The following is a 26146-nucleotide window of genomic DNA, read 5'->3' as shown; positions in this document are numbered from 1 at the left end:
ATCTCGCTGATGACTGACTGACAGCCCCCGCAGCTGCCACAAATGGTTCGGTCCATGGCGGTGGGGACAGTACAGTCCTATGGGCAGGAGATGAGGAGCTTGTAGTCATAAGGAGGGCTGACGTCCCTGATGTTGCCCTGTCAACTTGCATCATAACACCTCGAGCAGAGCTGCAGACGAGGTACAGTTTGTACTGTACTGACTTGTTTTTGTATGTCCTGACCTACAGTACACAGAGGACACTGGTTTGGTAACAGTCACTTAACTGGGACCTTGAAATCATGCTTAGTCGGGGGGGATTAATAGTAATAATCATATTCATAATCATATTCAAATTGAACAGATCTAAGGATGTGGGAACTGGTGGAAAGAGCCTTTATCAATCTGTCTGTTCTGACTACATGGTTGGACAAAAAGAAGCTGCACACGTTTATTTATCCAGAGATTGTAATGCATTTCCCCAATTAACTATTTTTATATGCAAGGCATAGCAAATTGGGAGGTATATAAAAACAAGGCAACTCAATGCCAGGATGCTATTAAAAAGAAAAAATAGACATCCAGGGACCAAGCCAAATCTGATTTTGGTTATAACCCTTGTCCAACCAGCAAATGCATTTAAATTGATACCTGCATGTCTGCGTTGCAGCTACGTCCATGCAGTACCTGTCTTCTTGGACACATGTATTGCATGGACACGCCATGTCTCCAATACCTGCACAGCACAGTCCTCTCACGTGGTGGAAAACCTCTGGCTCTCGGAGATTCCCAGATGGCAAAGTAATATCTTTCCATCCCTGGATCCTCGTTCTGAACACGTCTCCTCTGCTGGGAATATATTGGATAAAAGGAGATCAGCACTGGCCTCTTTACATGTGGACTTAAATACTTAAGGCCTGACTGTGACAGTGAAATAAAAAGCTTGAACCAGTTGAGAAGTTTCCCCCCCTTTAAAAAATGTTTTTTTAAAAGTATAATTTTTTTATGCAAACAGTTTGTGAGTTCTAGGGTCATAAATGTAAGTAGGCTACTGTTCCACTTTTAATAGCACTTTATAGTAAATAATCCCTGAGTGAAGAAATTTCTCAGAACTGTGCCTTAACCTCGTTTAGACAAAAAAATGCTACTGAACTGACACAAAACAAGATAAGAAATTGTTGTTCTAATTGCCATTATCACAAAATAGCTGAATATGTCTATATACCATAATGTATTGTTTTATTTATTTTGTAAAGTGTAGGTATGTAGATTAAACACACACACACACACCCACACACACACACACACACACACACGTGCAGTACATACATAGTGTGGAGTTTGTCATGGGGAACTCTATATGTAGTGTTGTGGGCTTTTGCTGACCAAGCTCATGAAGTAGAACACACACATACACACACACACACAGGAAAAGTAGGACAGTCACCGCCTTACGCTCAGAGTTATGAGTGTGTCATCACTTGCTGCTTACGGGGCATCTGCTGGGAAAACCAAAACAAAGCCGAGATAATACAAAGAAAAATAGTGAAAAAGCCTTAAATTATGTGCAAACTGACTAAATCCACAAGATTTCCATAATGGGACAGAGCCGCAAAGACCCGGAGAGGCTGACTGCTGCACACACACGGAAACCTATCGTCATTAAACTTTGATGGCGACTCTTGATGTCATGGTGCAGATATCAGGGAACCGATCAGAGCAGTATGTGACCTTCAAATGTTGACCAATGATCTAGGACTTCTTGACCTCCTCTATTATTGGTAGAAGTGCACGACTCATGTCCACTCTGTTTTTTTTTACGTGTTGCTGAACTGTCTGACTTCAAGGACGCTCCTGTATCCTGTCCACATAACACTGAATTGCCGCTTAAAATTTATTACAATTCAGAAATGTGCTATGCCTACAAATCGCCAACGTCCGACGGGGACAAGAAAATAACAGGTTGCTTGACATTTGACTTGACGTGATAAGACTACCGCAGTACAGAGCAACATCGTGCTCCTACTCGTGAATGCATTTGCGTGTCCTACATTTGTATTATTTATTTTAGCCGAGCCTTTTTTTTTTTTACACTGCATCTGTGTACGTCAGTTCATAACTGCAATTGTAAATACGACGTCAAAAACAATTAAGGCACGTTTTAATATTGTGAGACGCTAAGTTTGATCAGGAGATTCTAGGTCACAGGAGTGATTCACTGCTTGAATCTCAAATACGTCAATGTGACAGAAACATAAAATTTATTTAAAATGGCTGGTAACATACGGTGACTTAAACACACTGACACACACACACATCATTTTGTTTCGTCTCTGTCTGTATACTGTGTGTTGCTAACACACCGGGAAAGTAACTCACCTTGTAACCACAATCCTTTTTCCGCTCAGCGTTTTTTCCAACTCAGTTAAGGAAAGCATTTCTGAGTCGGCTCCAATTCCATACGTGGAAGTGGTTGGGGAAAGCCCCGAGGAGTTGGATGGGATCGATCTGGAATGAGCTGCTGGGAAACGTCTTTTCCATTGGGTGTGAGATTGATCCGAGGCCGTGTACGTCTTTCTTCTGAGTAAGGTGAGGCAGATGGGACTTTAGGGGCGGAGGTAATACGAAGAGCTCATTTTTGAGTGAAATGGGATTAGAAAGAGAAAAAAAACCCAACGCATGCCATCTGACCCCCTCCATGCAGGCACGGTTTACACAAACAATACCTGATATGTATTATACTACATAAAAATCGAGTTTAATTTTAATGTGTTCTGGTAAAAGGTGAAGCGGTTTGAAGATTGGGGTCACAGATGAGCTGATTAAAAGGCTGTGGGATGGAAGCTGGCGCTGCTGACGTTGATGAAATAGAGCAGTTTAGAAAAATGGCCTGCATCCAGATCAGTCACTGTCAGACACAGTACAACTAGTTACTCCGACAGGATGAGAGCTTCCTGTTTCCCTGGTTTCCACAGGTCACTCTTCTAGAGTCGACAAGGTCAGTTTAGCAGGAGGAGCTCCATGGGTTGGTAACCAAAATGACTTCCTCATGTCATATGCGTAAACCCTTTGCTTTTACCTACAATAGTCCTTGTGTTTTGTGAATTGTTCTCAAGTATATTGTTTTAAGAACAGTTCCATATTATCTCATGACCAGTCTGAGTCATGTAATAATGTGCAGATGTCTTGTAATGTGATAAAACCCCTTAGATTTGGGCACCGTGTTTTTTTTTTGACAGCTAAATCTCCCACGCAGTTCTTCCTATGGTGTCGTAAATCCACTCAAATTAAAGCTGAGACTTGGCACGTTAATGTATCTCAATCATTGTATATCAAATTAAATGTGCTGAAGGCCAGAGCCTGAAGGGAAAAATAAATGTTTAACCGTCCAAATACTTCTGGCCTTGGCTCTAATTGTTATTTAAATGCAGCGATATACCGTTTGCTGCTCTGCACTTTAAAGAACCAGACTGTTAACACAGGGACGAGCATGACATTTCCATGGCGTTTACTATCACATCCTGTGTCTTGTTCTTTGCTTTTAAGGACATTTTGAAGAATGGCAGTTACAGTAAAAGCATCAGCTGACAACCAACAAACGGTCCAAACTAACATGCAAACGAGTCCAGATCATGATATTGGTCCATCTATTCTGTGCAAACATTTATACATATTATACTTAGACATATTGGACATATTAACAATGCAGTGCTTACATTTTACACACACACACACACACACACGCACGCACGCACGCACGCACGCACGCACGCACGCACGCACGCACGCACGCACGCACGCACGCACGCACGCACGCACGCACGCACACACACACACACACACACACACACACACAGAGATAGAGAGAGAAAAAGAGACCCTGTTGAGGGACCCTGCAGCAAAATGCTCCATTTACCTCTGCTCGACACCTCTTATAGAATTACTTCTGAGCAAGCAACATCAACACCTTACTCTGTGAACACACTCGCTCACACATGCGCGCACACTCTCCGCTGTGCTATAATCAAACGCATGCACTCGCAATGATTCCCTCTCTTTTCAGCTGTTACACCTCACGCTGACGTTTTTAGTCATTTTCTTTTCTCATGATTCCAATCCGTGCTCTCCTCCCCCATCTTGTTCATCACTCCTCGTCTCGTTTGCTTTGATTTGTAGCTGCCTACGGGGGGGTGACTTTATGTTGGCAAATATGTTTGTATGTGGGGTTTTTTTTTCACATGCAGAAGATAAATTCAATGTACAGGTTACAGTGTTTATAGGGGACTCTTCAACCCAGGTACCGAGCATGTGCTCCTGCCAAGAGGTGGCACAGTCATTGCAGCAGGATTTATCCTGCTACAACAGAGGGACACTGAGCTAATATTTGTTTCCTTTGCCAAGGAGGTCGTGTTTTCATCATGTTTGTTTGTTTGTTGGTTGGTTGGTTTGTTTTTTAGTAAAAAAGAATGGGACACTGGCCAAAAGGAAACCCATTCAATTTTGGGGCGGATCCAGGATGGTTTGTAATCACTTTCTTTAACATTGCGAGATAAGGCCTTTTTGCTCCATTTCCCCAGGGAATGATTCAGGCATATTTAGGGTGCAGATATCTTGCGTGTGTAAAATCTGGTGCGGATCCAAATAATGAATCCGGATCTAGCGGATTTAAATGGGGTTTCATCAGAAATGAGTCTAATAGAGAGAATATTGTGCCGAGTGCAGAAGAACTCGAAGGGCCGAAGCTTTCGTGCATGTAATTATATGTGGAGGAAGAGGGGCGGGAACCTTCAAAGATAGGTGACAGGTGAGAAAGTCAGAGGCTGAGTGAGACGGGTAGTGGGAGCTGGAGAGAGCGAGGCAGACAGACACAGAGTGTGAGAGAGAGAGAGAGAGAGATGTGTTGTACCACAAGCCTCTCAGTTCCCCCAAGCTGCGCGGTCGGTGAAGAAGCTTCCCTGCTGAGAGAAAGAACCGGAGGAAGGAGGAAAAAAGAAAGAAGGAGAGCGGAGCATCCAAGTATCGGATAGAGAGCAAATATCTGAGAGCGAGGAAGACGGAGGGAAAGAGGGGAGGGGGGGAAACTGGGGCACAAGCACATCAGTGACTCGTATCAACATCAGCTGCTCGGGAACGGGAGGCGGTGCGAGGCGAGGAAAGGAAGTAGTGACAGGACTGAAAAAAGTGCTGATGGAAGACGTGTGATGCTGCACCCGAGAGTGACTCCCCCCCCCCCCCCCCCCCCCCCCCCCCCGGCTTATTTCCTCCTGCCTTCTGTCTCCTTATCTGTTCTCTGACCCTGTCTCCTCCTCCCTCACCCTCCTCTCCGCTCTCTCACACACTATCGCTCGCGCTCTCGTCTCACAGTCAGACCAGGGAGAGCGCAGCGCCTGGGTCGCATCTCTCTCTCTCTCTCTCTCTCTCTCTCTCTCTCTCTCTCTCCACCTCCTCCGATTGTCATTCTGCAGCTGAAACCCTGTCAGAACAATTCCCTGAGCTCGGCATCCGAGGCAGGACACAGGAGCAGAGGAGACCCGTGGGCTGGGGGGGGGGGGGGGATTCTTTGAGATCCCTTCGAGGAACTGAGGAGTCTTTGTTCTTTCCAGGCTTTTGACGACCGACCTGTTCTGCTGCTCCTCTTGCACAAGGGAAAGACTTAGAGATGGAAGACTTGATGTGAGCGCAAAGAATACAGTTTGATTTTCCTTCGCGCAGCAAAGTGATGCACTGAAGTGAGGAACTGAAGACGGAAGAAGTTCAAAAGGAACAGGAGAACCTGAACACACACTTTGACCCAAAGAGGACGAGACGCTGAATCAAGAGATTTAAAAAAAAACAAAAAAAACCCCACGCACTTGGAGACTTCAGGCTGCTTCTGCTCCATTCGTTCCCCCCCATCTGTACGTCTCCCCCGCCTGACGCTCAGCCATGCAGGTGTCCATCGCCTGCACGGACCACAACCTGAAGCGGGGCAATGGGGACCACAGCAAGCAGAACGCCACCAGCCCCAACGTGGTGAACCAAGCCAGGGCCAAGTTCCGCACGGTGGCCATCATCGCTCGCAGCTTCGGCTCCTTCACCCCGCGCCACATCTCTCTCAAGGAGTCAACGGGGAAACACACGGGCATGAAGTACAGGTGTGTGTGTGTGTGTGTGTGTGTGCGTGTGTGTGTGTGTGTGCGTGTGTGTGTGTGTGTACTGTGCTGAGTCTAGGGACTCAAAGGTTCTTGGAAAAACAAGATGATGTGTTGTTTGCTTGTCCATTAGGTGTCTTTTATTTTCTTTATTTCATCATCCGCTCCGCTTGCTGGGCAAAAGCTTCACACCTTCAGGGTTAAAAGTCAGAAAGTAAGACAGATGGCGTATAAACTGTTCAAAAGGAGTCCACTGACCCTTTGAGTCGATCGCTTGGTGACAATTCAGTGCTGTTTAGCTCCACCAAGGAGTTTATGTTTTCATTATCGTTTGCCTGTTTGTCTCGTCCGTCGGCAGGATTACTCAAGAAACCAATTTCAATGAAATTTTGAGGAGCGCTGGAATACGACCCAAAGTAGAACCCATCCACGTCTTCACTTTCTTTAACATCGTGAGATGAGCGCCCATCTAGTCGGGTTAATGAAATATGACTGTAATTGTGTTAATGATGATATGAAGAAAGTTTTGTCTAAGCCAGTTAATTCCATTCAATATTTTAATTGATTAAACCTTTTATTTAATCATTTTTCACCAGATTTTTGAACACGTCATATCACGTTATACAATCACTGTTCTTAATGACAAAACACTGATCACCTTAATTACACCGAGAGCTAGCTTGTCGCTCATCCCTATTTTCGGGAATCTGTAACCAAGTGTTTTAAATAATCATTTTAGCTGAATAAAAAAGCGGCTTTAAACATTTGTTGACAACCAGATTCAGAGTCTGATCTTTTCAAATACCATGAATGGAAGAGGACTCTTTTTTTTCCCACTCCCGCCCCCCCCCCCCTCGGTGAGACAGCTCTGCAGTGTGGGCAGATTGTCTGATTCGGATTTGACCTCAGAAGAGCTGCTGCTCAGCGGACTTGTGTGTTTGACTCTCGTAGCCTCAAGCTGCCAATCTTATGTAAAATACGGTGGCACTGCTTTCTCTCCAGGCCCTTCGGATCACTGTATATTCCGGCTAGGGGGAGTGTGTTTGAAGACAAGTCGCTCATGGAGCAGCGAGAGTGACAAAATACAAGGAGTAGCGCTAACGATTTTCGCACGGTGGATGTTAATATTCGAATTAATAAAAACCACTTCATAAAACTCTCCTCAATGTCAAAGCAGGCACTCGGACCTGCAGTCTGGCAACCGTTTTGCTGCTGTAGGTACATTTTAGGCTGTTTTTTTAAACTTCCATGAGCTGGTGCCGAAGGAAAGTTCTGCCGACCTCTCGGATGAACTGAGGGTGCGTGTCATGCTGAGCGCATGATTAAATAGGTTAACGACGCAAGATTGTTTCGCAAGACTTGCAGGGAAATAGATTTTTCATTCACAGACATTTTTCTCTCTCTCAATTTAGTGGTCAATTTAACACATTTTAGATTTTTAACTTGGATTAAACAAGAATAATGAGAAAGAGTCGCTTTATCAGAAAACAACACCTAAATTGCAGACTCTGCTGCTGTGTGTTCGTGTGTGCGTGCGTGCGTGCGTGCGTGCGTTTGTGAAATAAAATGTTTCATCTTTGGCACTCTGGCGGCGACTAATATATCACTGCCCGAGATTATTGAAAAACTGCAGTGGACTTAAATTACGTTTTGTCTAGACTCTGAAGCGGTCTAGACAATTTGTAATGTAAGTGGCCCGTGATGTGTATTGACCAGTAAGGAGAGCTGCGAGACAGGTGAGCAGCGTGCTGATTGTGGCACGGTGCCAGGTCATACTGCGTTGGAGAGAAACAAATGGGCGCGAGTGCATTTGCCGTGTAAACAACAAGGACCGCTGGAAGAGACAAATTACAGCTGAAATGAGCAGACGTGTGTCAGGTAAACTTCCTAAAAATGAAGTGTTGTGTTTCTGATAAAGGAACAGCGAAAACACATGTGAAAGTATTGAATTGGATTTGTGTCTCTATACGTAGATGGCCCTCTGGCAGTAATGTAAGACCATATTGATGTGTCGCCATAGATGGGAAGAAGTGATCAGGACATTGGCTGCATGAAGGTTTGGTGGAGATCAGCGACCAATCGTGACTGTGACAAATGACGGGCGTGGGTCTGTTACTGAGACATCTCCTGACACCTCCTGCCAGGGAAGTGTCAGGAGATTTGATGGAGTACTGACCAAACTGCCCTGAAAACAGACATGACTGACGGCGGTTCTGACAAATCTTTGTGACCACAGTCGCTTCAAGCACATTTAAGTCGCAGGCTATTGTGGGAAAGTTGTTGAAAGCAAATATACAAATGGTGAAGATGAGTATGTCCCCTGGCCTTGATGTTAACACGTCTTTCTTTGTGAATTTTACAAACCTCTTGAGTTGAGAACACGACATGTCTTGTGACAGCGGTGAGTAATGATGTTGCTGACCGAGTCAGCGACAGTCCTGCGAGAAGCTGCAAATAGTCGTGGTGATTAGTGTCAGTTTTGACAGGGTTTATTGATTGTAATGCATTTCATTAAATTGATTTTCTACTCTTTATTTTCATTCTGCCGATTCTATGTTGATATATAGATTGATTGTTTGATCAATTTGATCCCTTTCTTGGAAAATGCATCAATGTCGGGGGGGGAGCCATATTATATCTATGAGAATGTAAGCACACACACACACACACACACACACACACACACACACACACACACACACACACACACACACACACACACACACACGTGTCTTCTATGGAATGGTGCACCAGATGCCACTGCAGCCTTCCTGTCAGTCTGTCATTAAAGGCTCGGTAGGCAGCAGCAGAGGATGGTGAAAAAATTACTCGTGACAATAGACGAAGATGAGGTAGAGTTTCTGCCCACCGCTCTGTAGGAACAATAGCAGGAAAGATGCAAAAAACGAGAGAGATGGGAGACTTCAAAAGACAGAGACAGATGACGAGAGATGATGTGTGTGTGTGTGTGTGTGTGTGTGTGTGTGTGTGTGTGTGTGTGTGTGTGTGTGTGTGTGTGTGTGTGTGTGTGTGTGTGTGTGTGTGTGTGTGTGTGTGTGTGTGTGTGTGCGTGTGCGTGTGCGTGCGTGCGTGTTAATCATTCAGGGCTGTATTGTTTTCTGCTGACAGTTATTCTTTGGGATGGACAGTGATGGACAAGATACACTCTCTCTCTATTCCCCCATTTCTCTCTCTCTCTCTCTCTGTGTTTCTTTGTTTCAGGAAGTGAACTCGGGGTTGTACACACCATCTGCTCTTGTACTGCAGTGTAGGTGAAAGCATGAAAAGTGAAGACGTGTTTGCTTCTCTGTGTTTGTGTGTTTCCTGTCATGGGCTTGTTTTCGGCAGATTCCATCACATAAACACACACATACGCACACACGCACACACACACACACACACACACACACACACACGTCGCACTTTAAGTGACTATCCCCTTTAAACACATTTTGGAGAATAGATGTCACTGTTGATAATAATGGTTGAAAATGGTATGATAAATATAATAAATGTAACAATGATAACAATCCATGGAAATTTGTCGGAATTGGCCGATACTCAAAGTCCCAGTATCAAAATCCGGAAAGGAAAAATGGTATGTGAACATCTCCACTCTGAGTGCAGGTCATTCATCTCCAGCTTTGAAGCCCCGATGTGTTCGAGCCAGAGCAGACTATTTCAACTGCACCAACAGTTTAATGACTCTTGTCTCATTCATTGATGGACTGGTGTAACATGTTGTTTACTGGAGCCCTATGTGAACGTGCATATGTAGAAATCATTTACATTTTAATACATGCTGACGGCAGCAGAGCAGAAGGGTAGAGAGCTCGGTCTGTGCATGTGAAGATGGGTGGGGGGTGGTGGACGTATCACTGCGCCTCTGAATGCAGTGGTGGATTTACGGACACAGTGCAACAGAAACAAAACTGGTCTGTTTTGAACATGTACAAAAAATCCATCAAGACTTCTGCTGTCGCAATGAAGCACTGTGGTGAGAGCTCGTTCACGCAATAGTGAATTCCGTCACTTTCAGACGCGGTAAATAACATTTTCTTCGGTCAATCAGTCAGATTGAGGGGGTGGAGCTAGGTGGCCCTCAAACCAGGATTCAAACCCCCTGCTGTGGTGTGACCATGTTGAATGCACTTGTACAGATTGAGTCACCAGGTTTGCTATACTTGCTCCCGGCTTCCTCTTCCCTGCATCAGTGTCTGTTGTGATAAGTAGCTTTGAATCGGTCCGAGTTCAAAGCTTGGCCGCACTTGAAATGAGGAACAGCAGTGATTTTTTTTTTTGTCGGTGCATTCTCCTTGTTGGATTTAGACTTGTCTTCAATGCATGCTTCCTTTTTTTTTGAGAAAGAGACAGGGGGTGAGAGAAGGGGGGGGGGGGGGGGGGGGGGGGGGGGGGGGGGGGTAGAGATGAAAGAGGAGGAGAGGAGGAGCAGGAGGTAGTTATAATTGATAGGAGGCATCAGGAGGCATGAGACTGTGCCTGACTTAATATCAGATCTATCAATAAGTTAGTAGTGTGTGTGTGTGTGTGTGTCTATACAAGAGCATTAAAATGCTGTATTTAGTATCATACGTGCTCTGAAAGCATGAACGATAAGCTTCACTATCAGTCAACCTCACTGAGGCTCTGACTTTTCACTCCGGGACACTTCCGACAGCCCAAGTCATGATGTCCCGTCCATGTGAATCTCTCTTCCTCCAGCTTGTGTAACCTTGTCGGATATCTCATTCAGCATTCCTTTCATCCGTCTTTTTCTGGGCGGAAAAAAGAAGGACAAGAAATGTTTTTTAGGGGTTTACTTTCCACCATATTCTTAGACAAATCAGCCCCACTTACAGCGATCCCTATTTGAATTCAAACCCTTCGTGAACGTGGCGATTGTTGAATGCATTTCAGCATTTGCGAAAGTCGTGTGCTTGAACACCTTGAATCCTTTGTTTTGAGCGTGTTGTCTTCTTCCTCGTCTTTCCTGGTGCATGCGTCGCAGTGTTTCTTGGTAATTATACCATGACCTGCAGATCAGTGGAACAGTGGGAAACCATTATCCGGAATGTAATATCGTGAGGCCCCCCCCCCGTGTGGTGTATCCTCCTGCATATGAACGATCCGCTCATAAACTGAAGCTACAGCACTACTAGAGGTCGCACACTCAACAGGATACCTTTTAGACAACAATTACTTTGAGAACAAAACATTTGTGATACAGCTCCCTTGAAAATCATTTGTTCCATCCAGCTGTAAAACATGCAAAAGCCATTTTCTGAATTTGTAATTGTAATCCCTGCGGTCAAGAACCTGTTAATTCTATTGTTTTATGAATATGCATTTGGCACCTTAACAACAGCTGGCCTGTTTAATGAGCATGTTCCCTATCTGTGCAAACAATAGCATTCCTAATGACTGTGCGTAATCAATACTTTTTCTTCTATATCTCTTGTTTCTCTATCATGCTTACAATTGTTTGTAGTGGATGCAAGTGGTCATAAAATAATTACTGTAAGAAAGTATTAATGTCAACCGAATAGAGCGCCCAGAGAGGCGATGCCTTCGATGATGATTCCAAGTGTTGCCTTTTTTTATGGGCTAAATTTGAAGATATATACTCAGGATGGTAGTTTCTCCGGTGTTTTTACAGGACAAACCACATCTGATTAACACCAAAGTGCCTCCATGAATCAATATAGCCTCATCTTCACATTACTGATGCATGTGTACACATGCTCACACAGATGCTCATATTATTAGTTCTCACTTTTTATTTTATTCTTCTTTGTTCATGTAAAATGAGTATTGATATGCACATGTGTGCATCACAGACCTTTTCATGCACACATACCAGTGGCAGCCGTTGCCGGTGGCTTTATGTTTTCAGGCTGTTCTTCCATCCTATTCTTGTGAGCAAACACCTTTGGAACACCTTGAAGGAACCTCTCTAAATTTGGCACAAACACACAAGGTCAAGGTCACACTCACTTTACCAATCATGTTTTTGGTCATAGATTAATCATTTTCTACACTAAGACCTGGTGTATTATTCTGCGTGGGATCAACGCGGAGCCTGTAGAGCCACTGGCGACAAAGAATGTGGCAAATCATGTTGGTTATGGAGCAGATAAATGTTGAGCAGCCGTTACTTTCACTGAAATTACTGCAACACGGAGGTCAGCTTCTCTGCGACGTCGTAACGCTCATCATTCAACATCGTAACTCTGCAACGGAAGTGAACGTTGTGACCATATTTCATATTTGGTCAGATTATGACTCGGTGATGCTTATCACCTTGAAGCTGTGGTGATTATATTGATTTACTGCGCTGCTGGGTTGAAAATGATTCAAATTTGTAGCGCCATTTTTAGTTTTTCTCAGATACTTTTTATTCTAAAAGAGTAAACATACAAGTACAACAATGAGTCAAATGAAATTAGTTGAGTTTATATATCCCGATACCACGGATCAATTAATACACTTAACACCATTTTACAAAAATACCAGCCGCATAGCCTGTTGCACTAGTTTGACTTAAGAATTCTCCTCACTGAGACCGGTCGTAAATATTACGCCTGGTCAGGAGCAAATTCAAAATCTAAACCAGTTAAAGTTGGTAAAGTTTTTAAGTAGTGGGCAACCCACGGAACGAGGGGAAAGAAAATGAAGGTTACGTGAATACTGGACAAGCTGTTGCATGAGCCAACTCACACACTGTGAATCTGGCAGAAGAGGTGTTGGTGTGATCTCAGCTTCGGTCCGTAGCCTGCAGTGATCTTGCACAGCACAGTGGTGTGAAAGGCCAGATGCAGAAAATACTGTAAAGGTGTGATGTGCCATTTTATGGAGAATGTGCATAGGTGCAACCAATGTTTGTGTTTGTGAAAGATCTAAATGTTTAAGTTGACATTAGTTATTTCGGTATTTTGGAGAAACATGAAATACTGTAATGACACCATGAGTGAAGGTTTGTCTCAACACATCAGCAAATGATGCAAGGACAAAAAGGGAAGGAATGAGAATGATAATGAATAAAGGGAGAATATCATTACTTCTTCTGTTTGAGCTCCAGAACACCGCACGACATATTCTCAACGGCCCTAACAAATGCATTATCTCTGCTTGTTGCTATGGTAGTGATGTCCTTGGTTCTCTAGTGCCATTATTCAATTTGGAAACTTTATAGAATATAGCCTATAGATAACACACACACACACACACACACACACAGATACAAAAAGGCTCTGTTAGGTTTAGGAAAAAGATTGTGGTTGATATAGAACTTCCGTGAGGTTAGACGACTCAAATCGTCATGGTTACAGCATTAAACACAGTTCATGGTGGATCATTGTCAATCTGTTTCACACGGGAAACAAACTGTTGTCTGCCGCTCACCCGGAGTGATGCAGGGATGATTAAAGCAGCACGAGACCGAACACGCAAAGAGTGTGTGTCAAATCTAAGAATGATTGTACTGCTCAACCCCTACAGGGGCCTATCAGATTGAACTATGGGGCGAATAACAACCAGCAGTTGTCGCTGACCGTCTGTCAGTTTGTCTGTGAGATGTTGCCCGGCCCTTGGGTGTCCTGAAAGACACTGGTAGCATTATTAATTATGGTGGCAGGTCTGCAGCTTAAACTAGAGCTGCGAGGTCAGACGGCATGCTGCGTAGCTGAATAAAATATTTGACTCGGTCTGTGGCAGCTGACTTGAAGTTTCCTTTCTACTTGTGTGCTATATTTGTGACTGCAAGACTGGAGATGGTATCACTGTGAGTTTTCTCTGCATTCTTTACCCCATCCTCTTTTGCTACTTTTCCGGAGGGGCTGTTTGTGAGAACGCAAATGTCCGCAAATGTTGCTCTGGACACTTTACAGAAAATCCCCCCCCCCCCCCCCCCCAACAAGTCAGAGTACACAGTATACAGTGCTGCCTTCAGGCAGACCTATGCGGCGTGAACTGTGAGAAATCAAAGATCATAACAACCTCGGAGGATTCCACTGCGTTGTAATTTAACACGACATGACTGTGCTTTGATCCCTTGGCACATAGAAACAAAAAGATGGATGTACCCGTCTACTACTACTGATGTGTTTCTCTTCTTCCCCACATCCTCATTTAACAGGGCTGACGGTTTACTGACATGATAATAGTTGAATTACACTATGTTAACGTAGTGCAAAAAGAGAATGAGAGATATATTCATTCTACTAATTGTAAGTCTATGTGTGTGTTCATGCTCAATGTGCATGAATTTGTGCAGCAGTGCAGGGCGATCCTGTTCGTAGTCAGTCAGATGGTCCTTTATACAGTATCTTCATGTATGATAGTAGTGGTGGATGTCTTTATCCATATGAAGGACATAAAATTGTCTTCTGTCTCCATGGAGATGACTGTACAAGCTGCAATCAACGGTGGCGGTGCTGTGGCTGTATTTACAAGTGGATTCTGAAATTGCTTGGCGCAAACCATGATTCCACGTGGTGGTATTATGAAGAGGTATAAAGTAAGGTGATGATTTATTATTTTATGGGTTTTTTTCTTTCTATTGCTCTCACTGTTTCTCAAGCTCACACACACACAAACACACTCAGGCACAAGTACATTCATACAAACACATACCTCATAACACACAAGCACACACTCTGTAAACACACACCCTTTCACGTTGAACATCCAGATCGATCGATGGTAGTGAGTCTGGAGGAGGGTTCAGATGAATTAAAGGGAGGTTGAAAGAGAGTGTGTGTGTGTGTGTGTGTGTGTGTGTGTGTGTGTGTGTGTGTGTGTGTGTGTGTGTGTGTGTGTGTGTGTGTGTGTGTGTGTGTGTGTGTGCGTGTGCGTGTGTGTGTGCAGCGTTCAAGACGAGCGAGTGAACAAAGAAGAGGTGTGATGGGTGAAACGGGATGAATGGATTTTTTTTCTCTTTTTTTCACACCTGTTTATTCATGATGACCTCTAATGTTCACTGTAGTCTGAGTGATTGTGTGAAGTATGGTTACATTTGTGGTCATTTGATATAATTTTGGATTGCATATATTTTGCCATGCTGAAATCTGTGAATTGTGAAAATAAATAATGAAATGGTGCGAAGCTTCATTGTTCATCCAGCGCAGAAAGTTTTCCACATTTTCTTTATTATCTGATGTTATTAAATAATCAATGTAGTATCCTTCACTGTACACGTCTAAAACATCCAGGCTGGTCAAGCCATAGTGCTCCCTCAACTCCTTGAAGCTTTCAAGTCAAATAAATATTCAGACCTGCCATGTTTTGAAATTGGCCTTCAGTTTGTTTGGAATGAACACGACGCATACGGAAATCATGTGAATCATATTCTGTAGCCTTTGCAGTCACCAGATCTTTATTGAACACCTAAAGACACATTTATCTTCAGGGATGTTCTTGTTTTGTTGGCTCATTATGTTGAGTGTTTCATTGAGAACTAATTGACATTGAACATTTGTTTAAGGAAAGTCAAGAGGACATTTCCAAGTGAGCGCTTTAGGTTTTCTCTTGCCTCACTTGTCTTTCTCCATCTGTCCATCCCTCCTTCATCTTGCTCTGCAGGTTGCGTGCGTTTCTCACTGCCCGTTGAGAAAACACGCGATTACATCTGCATACATCTGCATGATAACACACTAGCGCTCTTTGCTATCTCCTGCTCCTGTTCTTCCTGCATAATTATCCCCATTGCATTGTTTCCATCCCAGTTGTCCATCGCTACTGGACTGATCTGTCAGTGTGTGTTGTAACGTGTGGTGTGTATATGAGCCTCATGCACCACTGCATTGCTGCTGTTAGAGCCACTGTGTGAGTTAAAGATATTCTTTTGGGATGAGATAGGAGGAATTAAAGAAACAGAGCAGGAGTTCAAGAGACACCCAACAGAGATTAAAATTGTAATGATGTGATCTTTCTTGTAAAAACAAAAAAAAGAATTGGGGTTCATTAGTACTTGTCCAGCCAGCACAGTACTCATCAGTTTAAATTGCTTAGTATGCACATTTTAACTGAAACCTAATTTATCACATTCACTCCTCGAGACTCTAAAGACGTAAACACCTGGCAAACAAACACGCGTAGGTGGTTCTGTCTATATAACCTTTAAATTATGCACGTTAATGCCCATATCTCTGATAATAACCATGCATGTTATTGAGCCGGACCCCTCACTGCCTCTGGGAAGCAGCAGGTGCAGTCAGACGCAGTGGGAAAAGTTGAAATAATGAACTTATGCCTGTGGATGATGAATAATTGTGGTGCAGTAAGCAATAACAAAAATGAATAAATTAGTTGTAAAAGAGCTGATGTATTTTGATATCCACGCATTATGATGATGATGTGCAACATACTGTAGGGATATTAATCCTTTTCATTTTTGTTGTTCAAGTAAAATTGATGACAGTCACTTTTAATAAAGACTAAATATGTAATAACTCTACAAACAAGGTCAGCACATTTGTGCAAGTAAAAGCATAAGTTCTTAATTTTTCAAATATTTTTGTCTTGTCTTGTCAAACCTGAGCAGGTTCCTGAGCATTAGGTTTCTGCGTTGATGTTGAATATTTTTAATATATGAGTACAAGGTAGATTATGAGAACAGCGGGGGATTTTTAAGGTGACGGCTCGTACGGTGGCGTATAGTTGGTGAGAGAGAGTCGGGCTGGTACAGCTGAGCGAGCAGTGATGCCGTGTGGAGGATAATGCAGCACGAGGTGATCAAACAAGGTTTTTCCGAGGTGTGGTCCGAGTCTGCATGAACTCATTTACAGCCCACATGGTGGACTGGCAGAACACATGCCCCGCATGGAGATGGCAACTATTTCTCCAAGTGATGTTTTGTAGCACTCATGAAGATTTGGGATAATTATTCCATAGTTACTCAAGAGAGGCTGATGTTTACCGCCACAAGAAATTGTCTCTTTATACTGCCCCCTGATTTTGTAATGGCTCCTTATACAACTATTACACTTGCACAAGGCATGCAGATGTACTAAACCGATTGCACAGGATTTTCCAGCGAATCCAGACGTACCTGTCAGTGAAGGGTTGGCGGTTCCTCGTGCACGCATTGGACAGCATTTAGTTTGGACTGTTTACAAATGTATATTAAATCCAATTTTTGTACAACAGAAGGTCATCGTATGACGTTTCATTTAAGATCGGCTTTGTTTTTGCTTTCTTAACCTTTTTATTTAATTTGGAATTGAATCAAAGCGCCCCAGACATTTGTTGATCCCTGAAGGGATTTAGTTGTCGCACAGCGAGCAGGATGCTCCGGCTCGATTCAGCCTGCTTCGATTGGAGCTGCAGTCTAAATGTCAAACTTTATCATATATTATTTAAGTACTCTGAATTCATTATAGAAGAAACTATACTATAATAAATATTTTCTCAAATTCAAAACATGTCAAATTTTGTTTTCTCCTATGACTGCGCTTTGAGTTTGTGGTAAACACAATAAGCAAACAAGTAATGTGGCTACCTGTAAATGTGATCAGAAAATGAATATGAGGGTTTTAGCAGGGAACAAATTAAACACATTTAAACACAACATTTTCATTTTACGTGTAAAAGACCGTGTGTGAATCTGTTAACAATCGAAAATACTATCTTAAATAAGAAAGGTAGCTCATTTGATTTTTGCTTCATTTAGAATAATTCACGGGCACTATAAAACAGTGCAGTGATGATGACATGAAACGGCAATAAGTAATAATAAAATGCTGGCGACAGAGCAGGCCTTCTGTCTCCCTGAGATGATTCTGTGCTTGTATATTATTCTTTTTATGGCCCACAGCGGATTTATGACGTGTATTAAACTGGTCATTTTAACTGTATGCTGGATGTCCCTGTGTGCGTGCGTGCGTGCGTGCGTGCGTGCGTGGTTCTATGAAGTAACAGTTTAGAGAGAATCCACTAGAGAGATCTGATCCATTGTTCTGTACGATTTATCGATCGTGTCCCACACACTACAGCTCCTCAACATTACGCTACAATGGCTTGAAAATATTATGGCTCCGACCTTTTCTCTCATGAGTAAATTGAATTGAATCGCTTCACTTGTGTCAGTGAATGTGTTGGTTTGTTATGTTGGAAGTGTTTGTCTGCTTCTGCGCAGGCATTTGTGAATTCAAGTAAAAGTGCTGGTATTTCTGTGTTTGCACTTGGGTTTGGGCGTCTTCGTCTATGAATGTGAGTTGGCCAATGTCTCTGTGTGTATTTGTGTCAAATTTGTTCCAGTTTAGTTAAAGCTTTACACCTGGTGATGTCACAACCTTTCAGGCTGAATGAAATTTCCCTTTAATCTGAATGACAACTTGAAACTGCTCGTCGGCGTGTCTTTTGGGCGGAGAGATTATTACTTATTGAAAATCGCACACATTATTATTCATATTTCTTCTCTGGGAACTTACTGAGGGAAATGGAGATCTAATTACAGAGAATCCATGCTTTCCCCAAGATGCAGCAATTATATTTCGTTCTTCATAGTCTTCTGTCCTGGGTCAAGTATATAAAGAACTAATTATGCTGTAAGAGCACTAGGGCTCTGCTGAAGTCTTTACTCTTAGTTAGAGCAGGTTGGAGTGAGAACAGACTTGCATGTACAGCTGCACCTGCTGTAAAATATAAGCCTCAGTCACTTTTCTATGCAACCCAACTGCACTTTGATTTACTGTGATTGTGCCAGCGGAAGCAAAGGACCATGAAACGTGTGGTTTAACGAGCATGTTGTTCATCACCATTTGTTTCTCTACAGCTAAAAGGAGATGGATGTTGACACTGACTAGCCAGCAGATCATTAACAGATGAACTGAATGTAAACCAGAGGATGTAAATCTTGGTCGGTGAGTGCAGACAAGAAAAACTGTTATTTAACCTGCAGAATGAGACGCTAAAACTCATTCAGTGTGAGTCCTGCTGATTTTCATTTGTGGCTAAAGCATTTTGTTATTTAATGTATGCAGTAAATCAGTAATCTTCAGATATTGTCAGCTTTGGAAAATAGTTTTAGAACCTCGCCTTGTGTCAAAAATTGTCATACAGCCAAAGATGATGTTAGTTTCCTTACTTCATTCTCTTGTTTCAACATTAAACAACCCTCATCAGGCTATTTCAGTTCATGATACTACAATGGTACCAGTATTTGTTGTCAGAGTTTCATAACAAGCTTTCATGTCGTAGAATAATATTCATACACAAAGATTTACTTTTACACTATGCTAAGTTCAGGAGTCATTCAGAAAATTCTTATAACATCTTTGCACATAATGCACATCTCTTTATATTTGTCTACATTGCAACCGTTGCCCCACTTATAATAACCCGCTCTACTGTATTTTTCTCCCCATTTATTTAGAGTCACAGTATCATCATACATTAGTTCTTTCAACAAAAGCATCTTTTCATTTATTGAATATTAATTACTCTGTCCTTCATGTAGACATTCATTGTATCCATGTAATGACATGCTAATTTGAAGAATAATGTAATGAACATGACCCAGTAGATGGGAGAAATGCTTATCTGTGTAAATAATTAATTAGAAGCCTGGTCTTATTGTCAGATAGTCATTGGATCAGCATTGCCTCCCTGCGATAGGCTGCATATATTAGGCCACTTGGTCTATGGGGAGAATGTCCGGTGGTTTGAATGCTTCCATTAAAACCTAGCAACAGTCTGTTGACGTTTGTGGATATATTGAGTTAAATGGAAAAAAACTGTATTGTTCAGTATTTGCATTTGAGGCTCCCATGCTCACAGAACTCACTGACTGTACAGTAAGATACTTTCAATTGTTCGATCAATTTATCACCAACCGTGTGTGTGTGTGTGTGTGTGTGTGTGTGTGTGTGTGTGTGTGTGTGTGTGTGTGTGTGTGTGTGTGTGTGTGTGTGTGTGTGTGTGTGTGTGTGTGTGTGTGTGTGTGTGTGTGTGTGTGTGTGTGTGTGTGTGTGTGTGTGTGTGTGTGTGTGTGTGTGTGTGTGTGTGTGTGTGTGTGTGTGTTCATCACCTTAGTAGAATTTCTGATGGACACAAACATGACCAGCCTCAAAAAACGACTTTCTTGCAAAGAAGTGACTACAGTCACGACGTAAAATAGAAATATAGAAATACATGTACGCCACTTCACACACACAATTGCACACATTGCCCTGCTCAAAGACATCTTGGCAACGGTTGTTGGGGGGGGGGGTGGAATACAATGCGACTCGGTGCATCTCTGATCTTCTTCGAAGAAAAGGTCCACTTAGACACAGTAACTTTGAGTTGGCTGCTGTTCCCCAATGTCCACCTCCTGCTGTGCCTGCAGGTCTCTGTGGCACAGCGGTGAGTCTCGGCACAGTGTTCCCCTTCGCAACAACAGAGAAGCTGCTCAGGTGGCAGCGGCGGCTGGCAGACAGATTGTTGGACATCAGACAGAAAATTCTGCTGAGTTGTGTTTCACAGCCGCTGGTCTGGCACACTTTCCTCCTCTCTTCTCCTAATTTGTAAATTTTAATAATGCACAATGCAAAGTGGCTGGCACTCCAATCTGTTTGTATTAATGTAATGTCTTTTCTGTCATTTTGTTAGCACTAGATTTAATCTGAACGTGTCCTCTGGTGGGTGTGCATGTGTTTGACCGAGAGTGTGAGAAACTACGGAGCCACATTTCAAAAGGGATCTTTGCGAATGCCCTTGTATATCCTCTTTTACACTTATTTAAATCAAACTATGAGATTTTGTTTTGTCAGAAGCTTGTTAATTCCTCCTTTGGTTGCAGGCCAGTGCTGGCAGAAAGACTCCCTAATCCCTACAGAAACTGGAATAATGTTTTATTTTCTGGGGCTGGTAATCGTCAATGTGAATCTGCTGTGCCTGAAATTTTTAAAAGCCTGTGAAGTACATAACAACCAACCACAAATAACAGCTAAACACAGTCTGATTTGGCCTGACATGAAAAGTAATACGCCATCTTTTTTTTTTTTTACATCCAGCAGGTTGTCTGACCAGCTGCTCGTGGAAGTGGAAGTGTAAATCAGCACATTTTCAATCCAGGCTCAGAGCTTTTTCCCTTTATAAATGATTCTCTGGAGTTATACACATAACATGGAAAAAAATTGAATTACAGAACCTTCCCCAGTAAAATGAATCTGGACTGAATGGCAATATAAATCCTCACTACAAATTGCAAGCTCATGAAATCGATAACGCTGGAGTCCACACAAATATGTGTGTAATGTGCAGTGTACGCACTTTTATTTGTTCTTCTCCATCTCGTACTCAAACACATTGTGTGTCTGTGTGTAATTTTGCCTGCATATACAGTATCTATGTATAAGGTATCTATAAACACACGGTAGATTTTGGTTGCATTCACGCCACATGTTCCTGGCAGCTGTGTACAAGCCAGAAACACTGGCACATTAAAGATAACAATAATAATGTGAGCGATACTAATAGTTGGAAACATTCTTCGAGGCTTTTTCCCCCCTTGACTGGACAGAATGTTGTAAACGCACATGTACTGTATGTGTTGTGGGGCGGTGTACAATCCGAATAAAATAGATTACTGTATTTATAGTTCCTTCTGACTGTAGAAAAAATACCTTTGTTTCGTGGTTTGTCCGGGGCATTTTTGCTTCATCCCAGATAAAACATGGTCCGTTGTTTGGTCGGTGCGTCTGTCCATCTATCCTTCCCTCTTTCCCCCTTTTCTCCTCTTTTTAAGGAAAGGGAGGCCAATTCAACGGCAGAGCTGTTCGACTGCCTCCCGGCTCTTATCGTGTGACTCAGTGGCTTTTGTCTTTGCTGAACGGGAATCTGGGATCTTCTAAGAGTCTCTCTCTCTCTGTTTGTTTTCTGAGTCACAGTCGTGTACAGTCTGCTCCGAGTCATCGAGGTGCACAGTCGAGGACAGAGCTGTTCTTATACACTTTAAAGAATGAACTTTTTCCTCCTCTCTCAAATAAAGAACACCAAACAATGTTGTGATGTTCTGAAACAGTGTTTTGTTTGGCCCGTGACGATTGATCACTTGCTGCCGGTGTCTTTCAATATTCAAAGTTCAGAGGAGAAATCATGCATCTTTGCTTCCTTGGACTTTCTTAACCTCTACTCCCCTTTAGCCACATGTGTGCTATCGCATGTTTGCTATGACTTAATTTCTTCCACCACTTCTCCTTTGTCAGCATTGATTCCACAGCCTTTACTTAGTTTGCACTTGGAAGTTGCTGCAGATCCTCACAACAACATCTTGTGCAGAATCCTATGGTGTTTGGCGAATGTTTCAAAAGCTTTGGATTCTCATCAGCACCTCTGAAATTGACTTGTGTGTGTATTCAGTATGTGCGACAGGCAGGTGGGGCACTGTTTTCAAATGATTGTTATCAGTTTGGTGCAAAAGCTTCAAGGAATGATTTTGATTCTCTGCCAAAAGAGATTCTGTGGTTTTATGGATCTTGGCCTGTGGAAATCGCTTGTCCTTTCTCGGCTCAAAGTTACAGAGTTTTGGAAAGACAGTGTTGCTTAACACCAAGACCACTTGGCAACATATAGATCAGAGAGTTTTGCAGATTATATAGGATGATAATTTATTTCTGAAATTTACTCGCGTTAGGCAAACACAGGGTTACTGCTAGGTCGTGTCCTTCCAGCTGTTCACACAATCACTGGTTCCTGTGGTGGAATGAACTGTGGCAAACATGTTAAAAACCACTCAACCTCTCATCAGTGCTTTTCCCCGTCATGACCGAATGCACCAAAAGGACAAAAATGTAAGTGAGTCTCTGTGAGCGTGAAAAACACATTGTTAATTTGCATTGCGAGTGTCTAACTCAATAGAAATTTGCCTCAGGAGGAAAATCAAATGTCTATTCTTCATAACAAGGGGACCATCAGGGCAGCGATACTGTTGTAATAGCACTGAAAGGATGGAAGTGTCTACATAATGATCCATTATGGCTCCCGGTGGTATGTTTATGCCGTGGGGGTAGAGTTTACAGCACACTGCAGGTTCTTTGTCATTCTCCTATATCGAGGGATATATTCATTCCTCGTGTCAGGTTAGCTTTTGTTCCATTATAGCTCTCGGTTTCCCCCATGAGAAATGTCATCATTCTATAAAAACTCAATCATAAGGGCTTTCCTATTGTAAAAACAACCCCATCAGTCGTCTGTGCAAGCAGCTTACTAGGAACCGTCATTATATGATGACGGGAGCAAAAGGAGAGAGTTGACCGACAAGGCTGAGGAGTTGGTGTTGAAGGACATTCAAAATGTCATGGATGTTTTGGAGGTCTACCAACAGACGGGTCATCGTCTTCGAGAGAGTGAAAGAGCTATTGATGGAGCGAGTGACAGCGCCCCAGAGCGCTGCACACAGCGGCGTCACAAGTTTATTTCCCGATGGGAAAATTGGGTAATAAACTCGTGACATCCCACATATTCACCAATGACACAAAGTCTGTTTTGGTGACTTCAGTAGTAAAATACAGATTTGGAAGCTGAGAAGTACAGCAGGCTGCTTACAGAAAGATGTGGTAAAGGCTACAAATATTCATATGTAGGTAATACGTATGTATTTACATTCTATACCTGTGTGGGTGGGTGAAGCATTAGTCGGAGAGAAAGATGAAGGAGTTTGAGCGTCATACTGTATTTTCTCTCTCCCTCCGTCTATTTCTGTCACGATGTGTATTGTTTCATGCTCATAGCAGGAGCTGTTAAGCTCCTATTTTCCTTGAGGAAGGTTAAAGACAGTGATTGTTTTCATGTGTATGACTCAACACATGCCAATAAATACAAGCTGCATACACTACAGCCATTCCCATAGGTCCGCAGTACAAATCTGAACAAATCATACATTTACATACACACGGCCCACATATATCTCCATACTCACAATCACCGCTGTGGTCATGGTACTGTATATATATCGCAGCTGTAAATGTGAAGGTGTCAAAATACTGATTGTGAGCTTCCTACCGGTACCATTGCTGGTGTTATCTTCCCCCCACTTTCTACTGTATGTGACAGCTTTTATATTACTCCCATGCAGGCTGCTGCATTACTCTGCCTGGATGTAGGCTGTGAGAGCTTCCCCCCACTCCTTCACACACCCACTCCCTCCCACTCAGTGCTCAGGCTTTGATAGGCATGAAATAGCCTCACTGCTGAGGTTGCTCCTCAGTTCATACACTCAGTTTTGCTCACGAGGATGCCCAGGTACAGCCACACACGAGCAAAAGGTGCACGATGCACAGATTCATGTACTTCATGAGCCTGTGCACCTACTAAGCACACAGATGTATTCATGCATTTATGTATGCATGCGTGCATCACTGCATGGGCACATTCACACAACCCACAACCACTCACGCACACATAGATTGCTTCCTTTTCAAAAAATATTTCTCAAGGATGGTGATTGCGATTTTAGTATTGATTTGTTGTAGTTATGTCTTTGAGGCAGTGGGCTATTGGTTGTGTACTGTAGGTTTGTTGCTGCTTGAAAACTTAAAACATAAGACTTACGTTATTCTTATTGTTTCTCATTGTTAACAGATCCAATTATATCAAATGAAGCTGTGTGTTAATCTTCTCTTGCCTATCCTGACTTTGACTCTCAGCTCCAATAAGCAGCAAACCTTGGAAAATGTTTTTTTTTAAAGGATAATTAAAATATTTTCTATTGTAGTTTGGAGTGAACACTTGATTTGTTGCCGCAGTAACAAAGTACAATAATCTTCACACTTTTCCTCCTGAGGTCAACTTCATACATATAATTTTGCTCCTCTAATTATGATTAGATCGTCATTTTAAGTAATGCATCATTATTCAGAGCCAAGAGTAGAAAAAAAGACGGAAATGTCATTGAAATGGGTGAATAGTGTCTCATAGCTCAGATCTTTTTTTTTTATTAATCATTACAACTATCTTTTACAGTAATTACTCAGTCAAGTGAATATGGAGAGATAATTAGTCCACACAATATGATAGTTATCTGTTGTATCTCACTTTTCCTCTCAAATGGAGTCATTAGCATCCCAGCATTTTTACTCCTAGAAGATTATATTCAAATATAGTTTTAAAAAGTGGCAATCACAAATTGTGAATGTGTTTGTCAAATTATCTCTCCCAATTACCTCTGTGCAAAAAATCTTAAAGAATTGAATGTCTTTTACAGACTCTTCATTCCTGTAACAGGAGCAGATCTCCAGCGCAATTTATCCTGGTTATTATTTCTATAAACTCAGCAGAGTGAGATGTGTCAAGGAGTTGGAGAAATCTGTAGTTTAGGTTTTGAGTTGGTAATAATAGTAATAGTAACATAATAAGAAAACTTTATTTCTATAGCACTTATCTAAACAAGGTTACAAAGTGCTTGACAACATACATATAAAACAGCACAGAAAATCATAAAAAAAATCCATAAAACCAGTTAAATCAGGCATTAAAATCTTTCATATAACAATATATTTTAAGCAATTCTTTTTCTCCATTTGTATGTCCAATGTTTCTCAAAGTTGTTTGTCAAATTATTAATCACAATGTAAATCAGTCACCTTGACGCACCTCCAGAGTCGAGATTGGAGTTGAAAATGAGGATGGATGTACACTGTAGAGAAGTTTCGGACTTTAAAAGATAATAATTTATGGATATAGATAAACTGTTGAATCAGTTGCAAAAAAAAGTTCTGAGAAAAGGCCACAAGATGAGATGAGAGTTTTAAGAAGAGATTTAAAAGAGGATACGGTGGTACTAGAGTTTTAGCGGAACACACGGTTGCTTATTGTCTTCATTGCAATGGAAATCAATACTATGTCTGAGTGATTTTCCCCAGTGGTAGCTTGTATCCAGGAAAATAAAAGGGGACCAAGAATAGACCCACAGGACCTCACAGGCTCAAAAGAGAATGAGCTGTTAGATTAATATGAGATGAACCACCAATCCAGAGCCACATCGCTGATGCCAACCGAGTTTCTCAGACAGTTTACTGAAATATTGTGGTCCACTGTATCTAAGGCTGAGCTGAGGT

At 42.3% G+C, this 26146-nt stretch overlaps 1 protein-coding gene across 3 annotated transcripts in view; it reads left to right on the top strand.

The window, feature by feature from the left end:
- The window catches only part of kcnab1a (potassium voltage-gated channel subfamily A regulatory beta subunit 1a), a 75580-nt gene that overhangs the window by 16899 nt on the left and 32535 nt on the right, over positions 1-26146 (top strand). Inside the window, exon 1 of one of the 3 annotated variants that reach the window (XM_035623320.2) lies at positions 5302-6113. The exons of the other annotated variants lie outside the window; for them this stretch is intronic. Coding sequence (XP_035479213.2) covers positions 5905-6113 — 209 coding nt within the window. The 5' untranslated portion in view covers positions 5302-5904. Of the gene's footprint in view, positions 1-5301; positions 6114-26146 lie in introns of those variants that run through there. 3 annotated transcript variants of the gene reach the window in all.

This window comes from Scophthalmus maximus, chromosome 11, assembly GCF_022379125.1.
Source record: "Scophthalmus maximus strain ysfricsl-2021 chromosome 11, ASM2237912v1, whole genome shotgun sequence".
Lineage (NCBI taxonomy): Eukaryota > Metazoa > Chordata > Actinopteri > Pleuronectiformes > Scophthalmidae > Scophthalmus > Scophthalmus maximus.
This window is presented reverse-complemented; position numbering and strand designations above follow the sequence as displayed.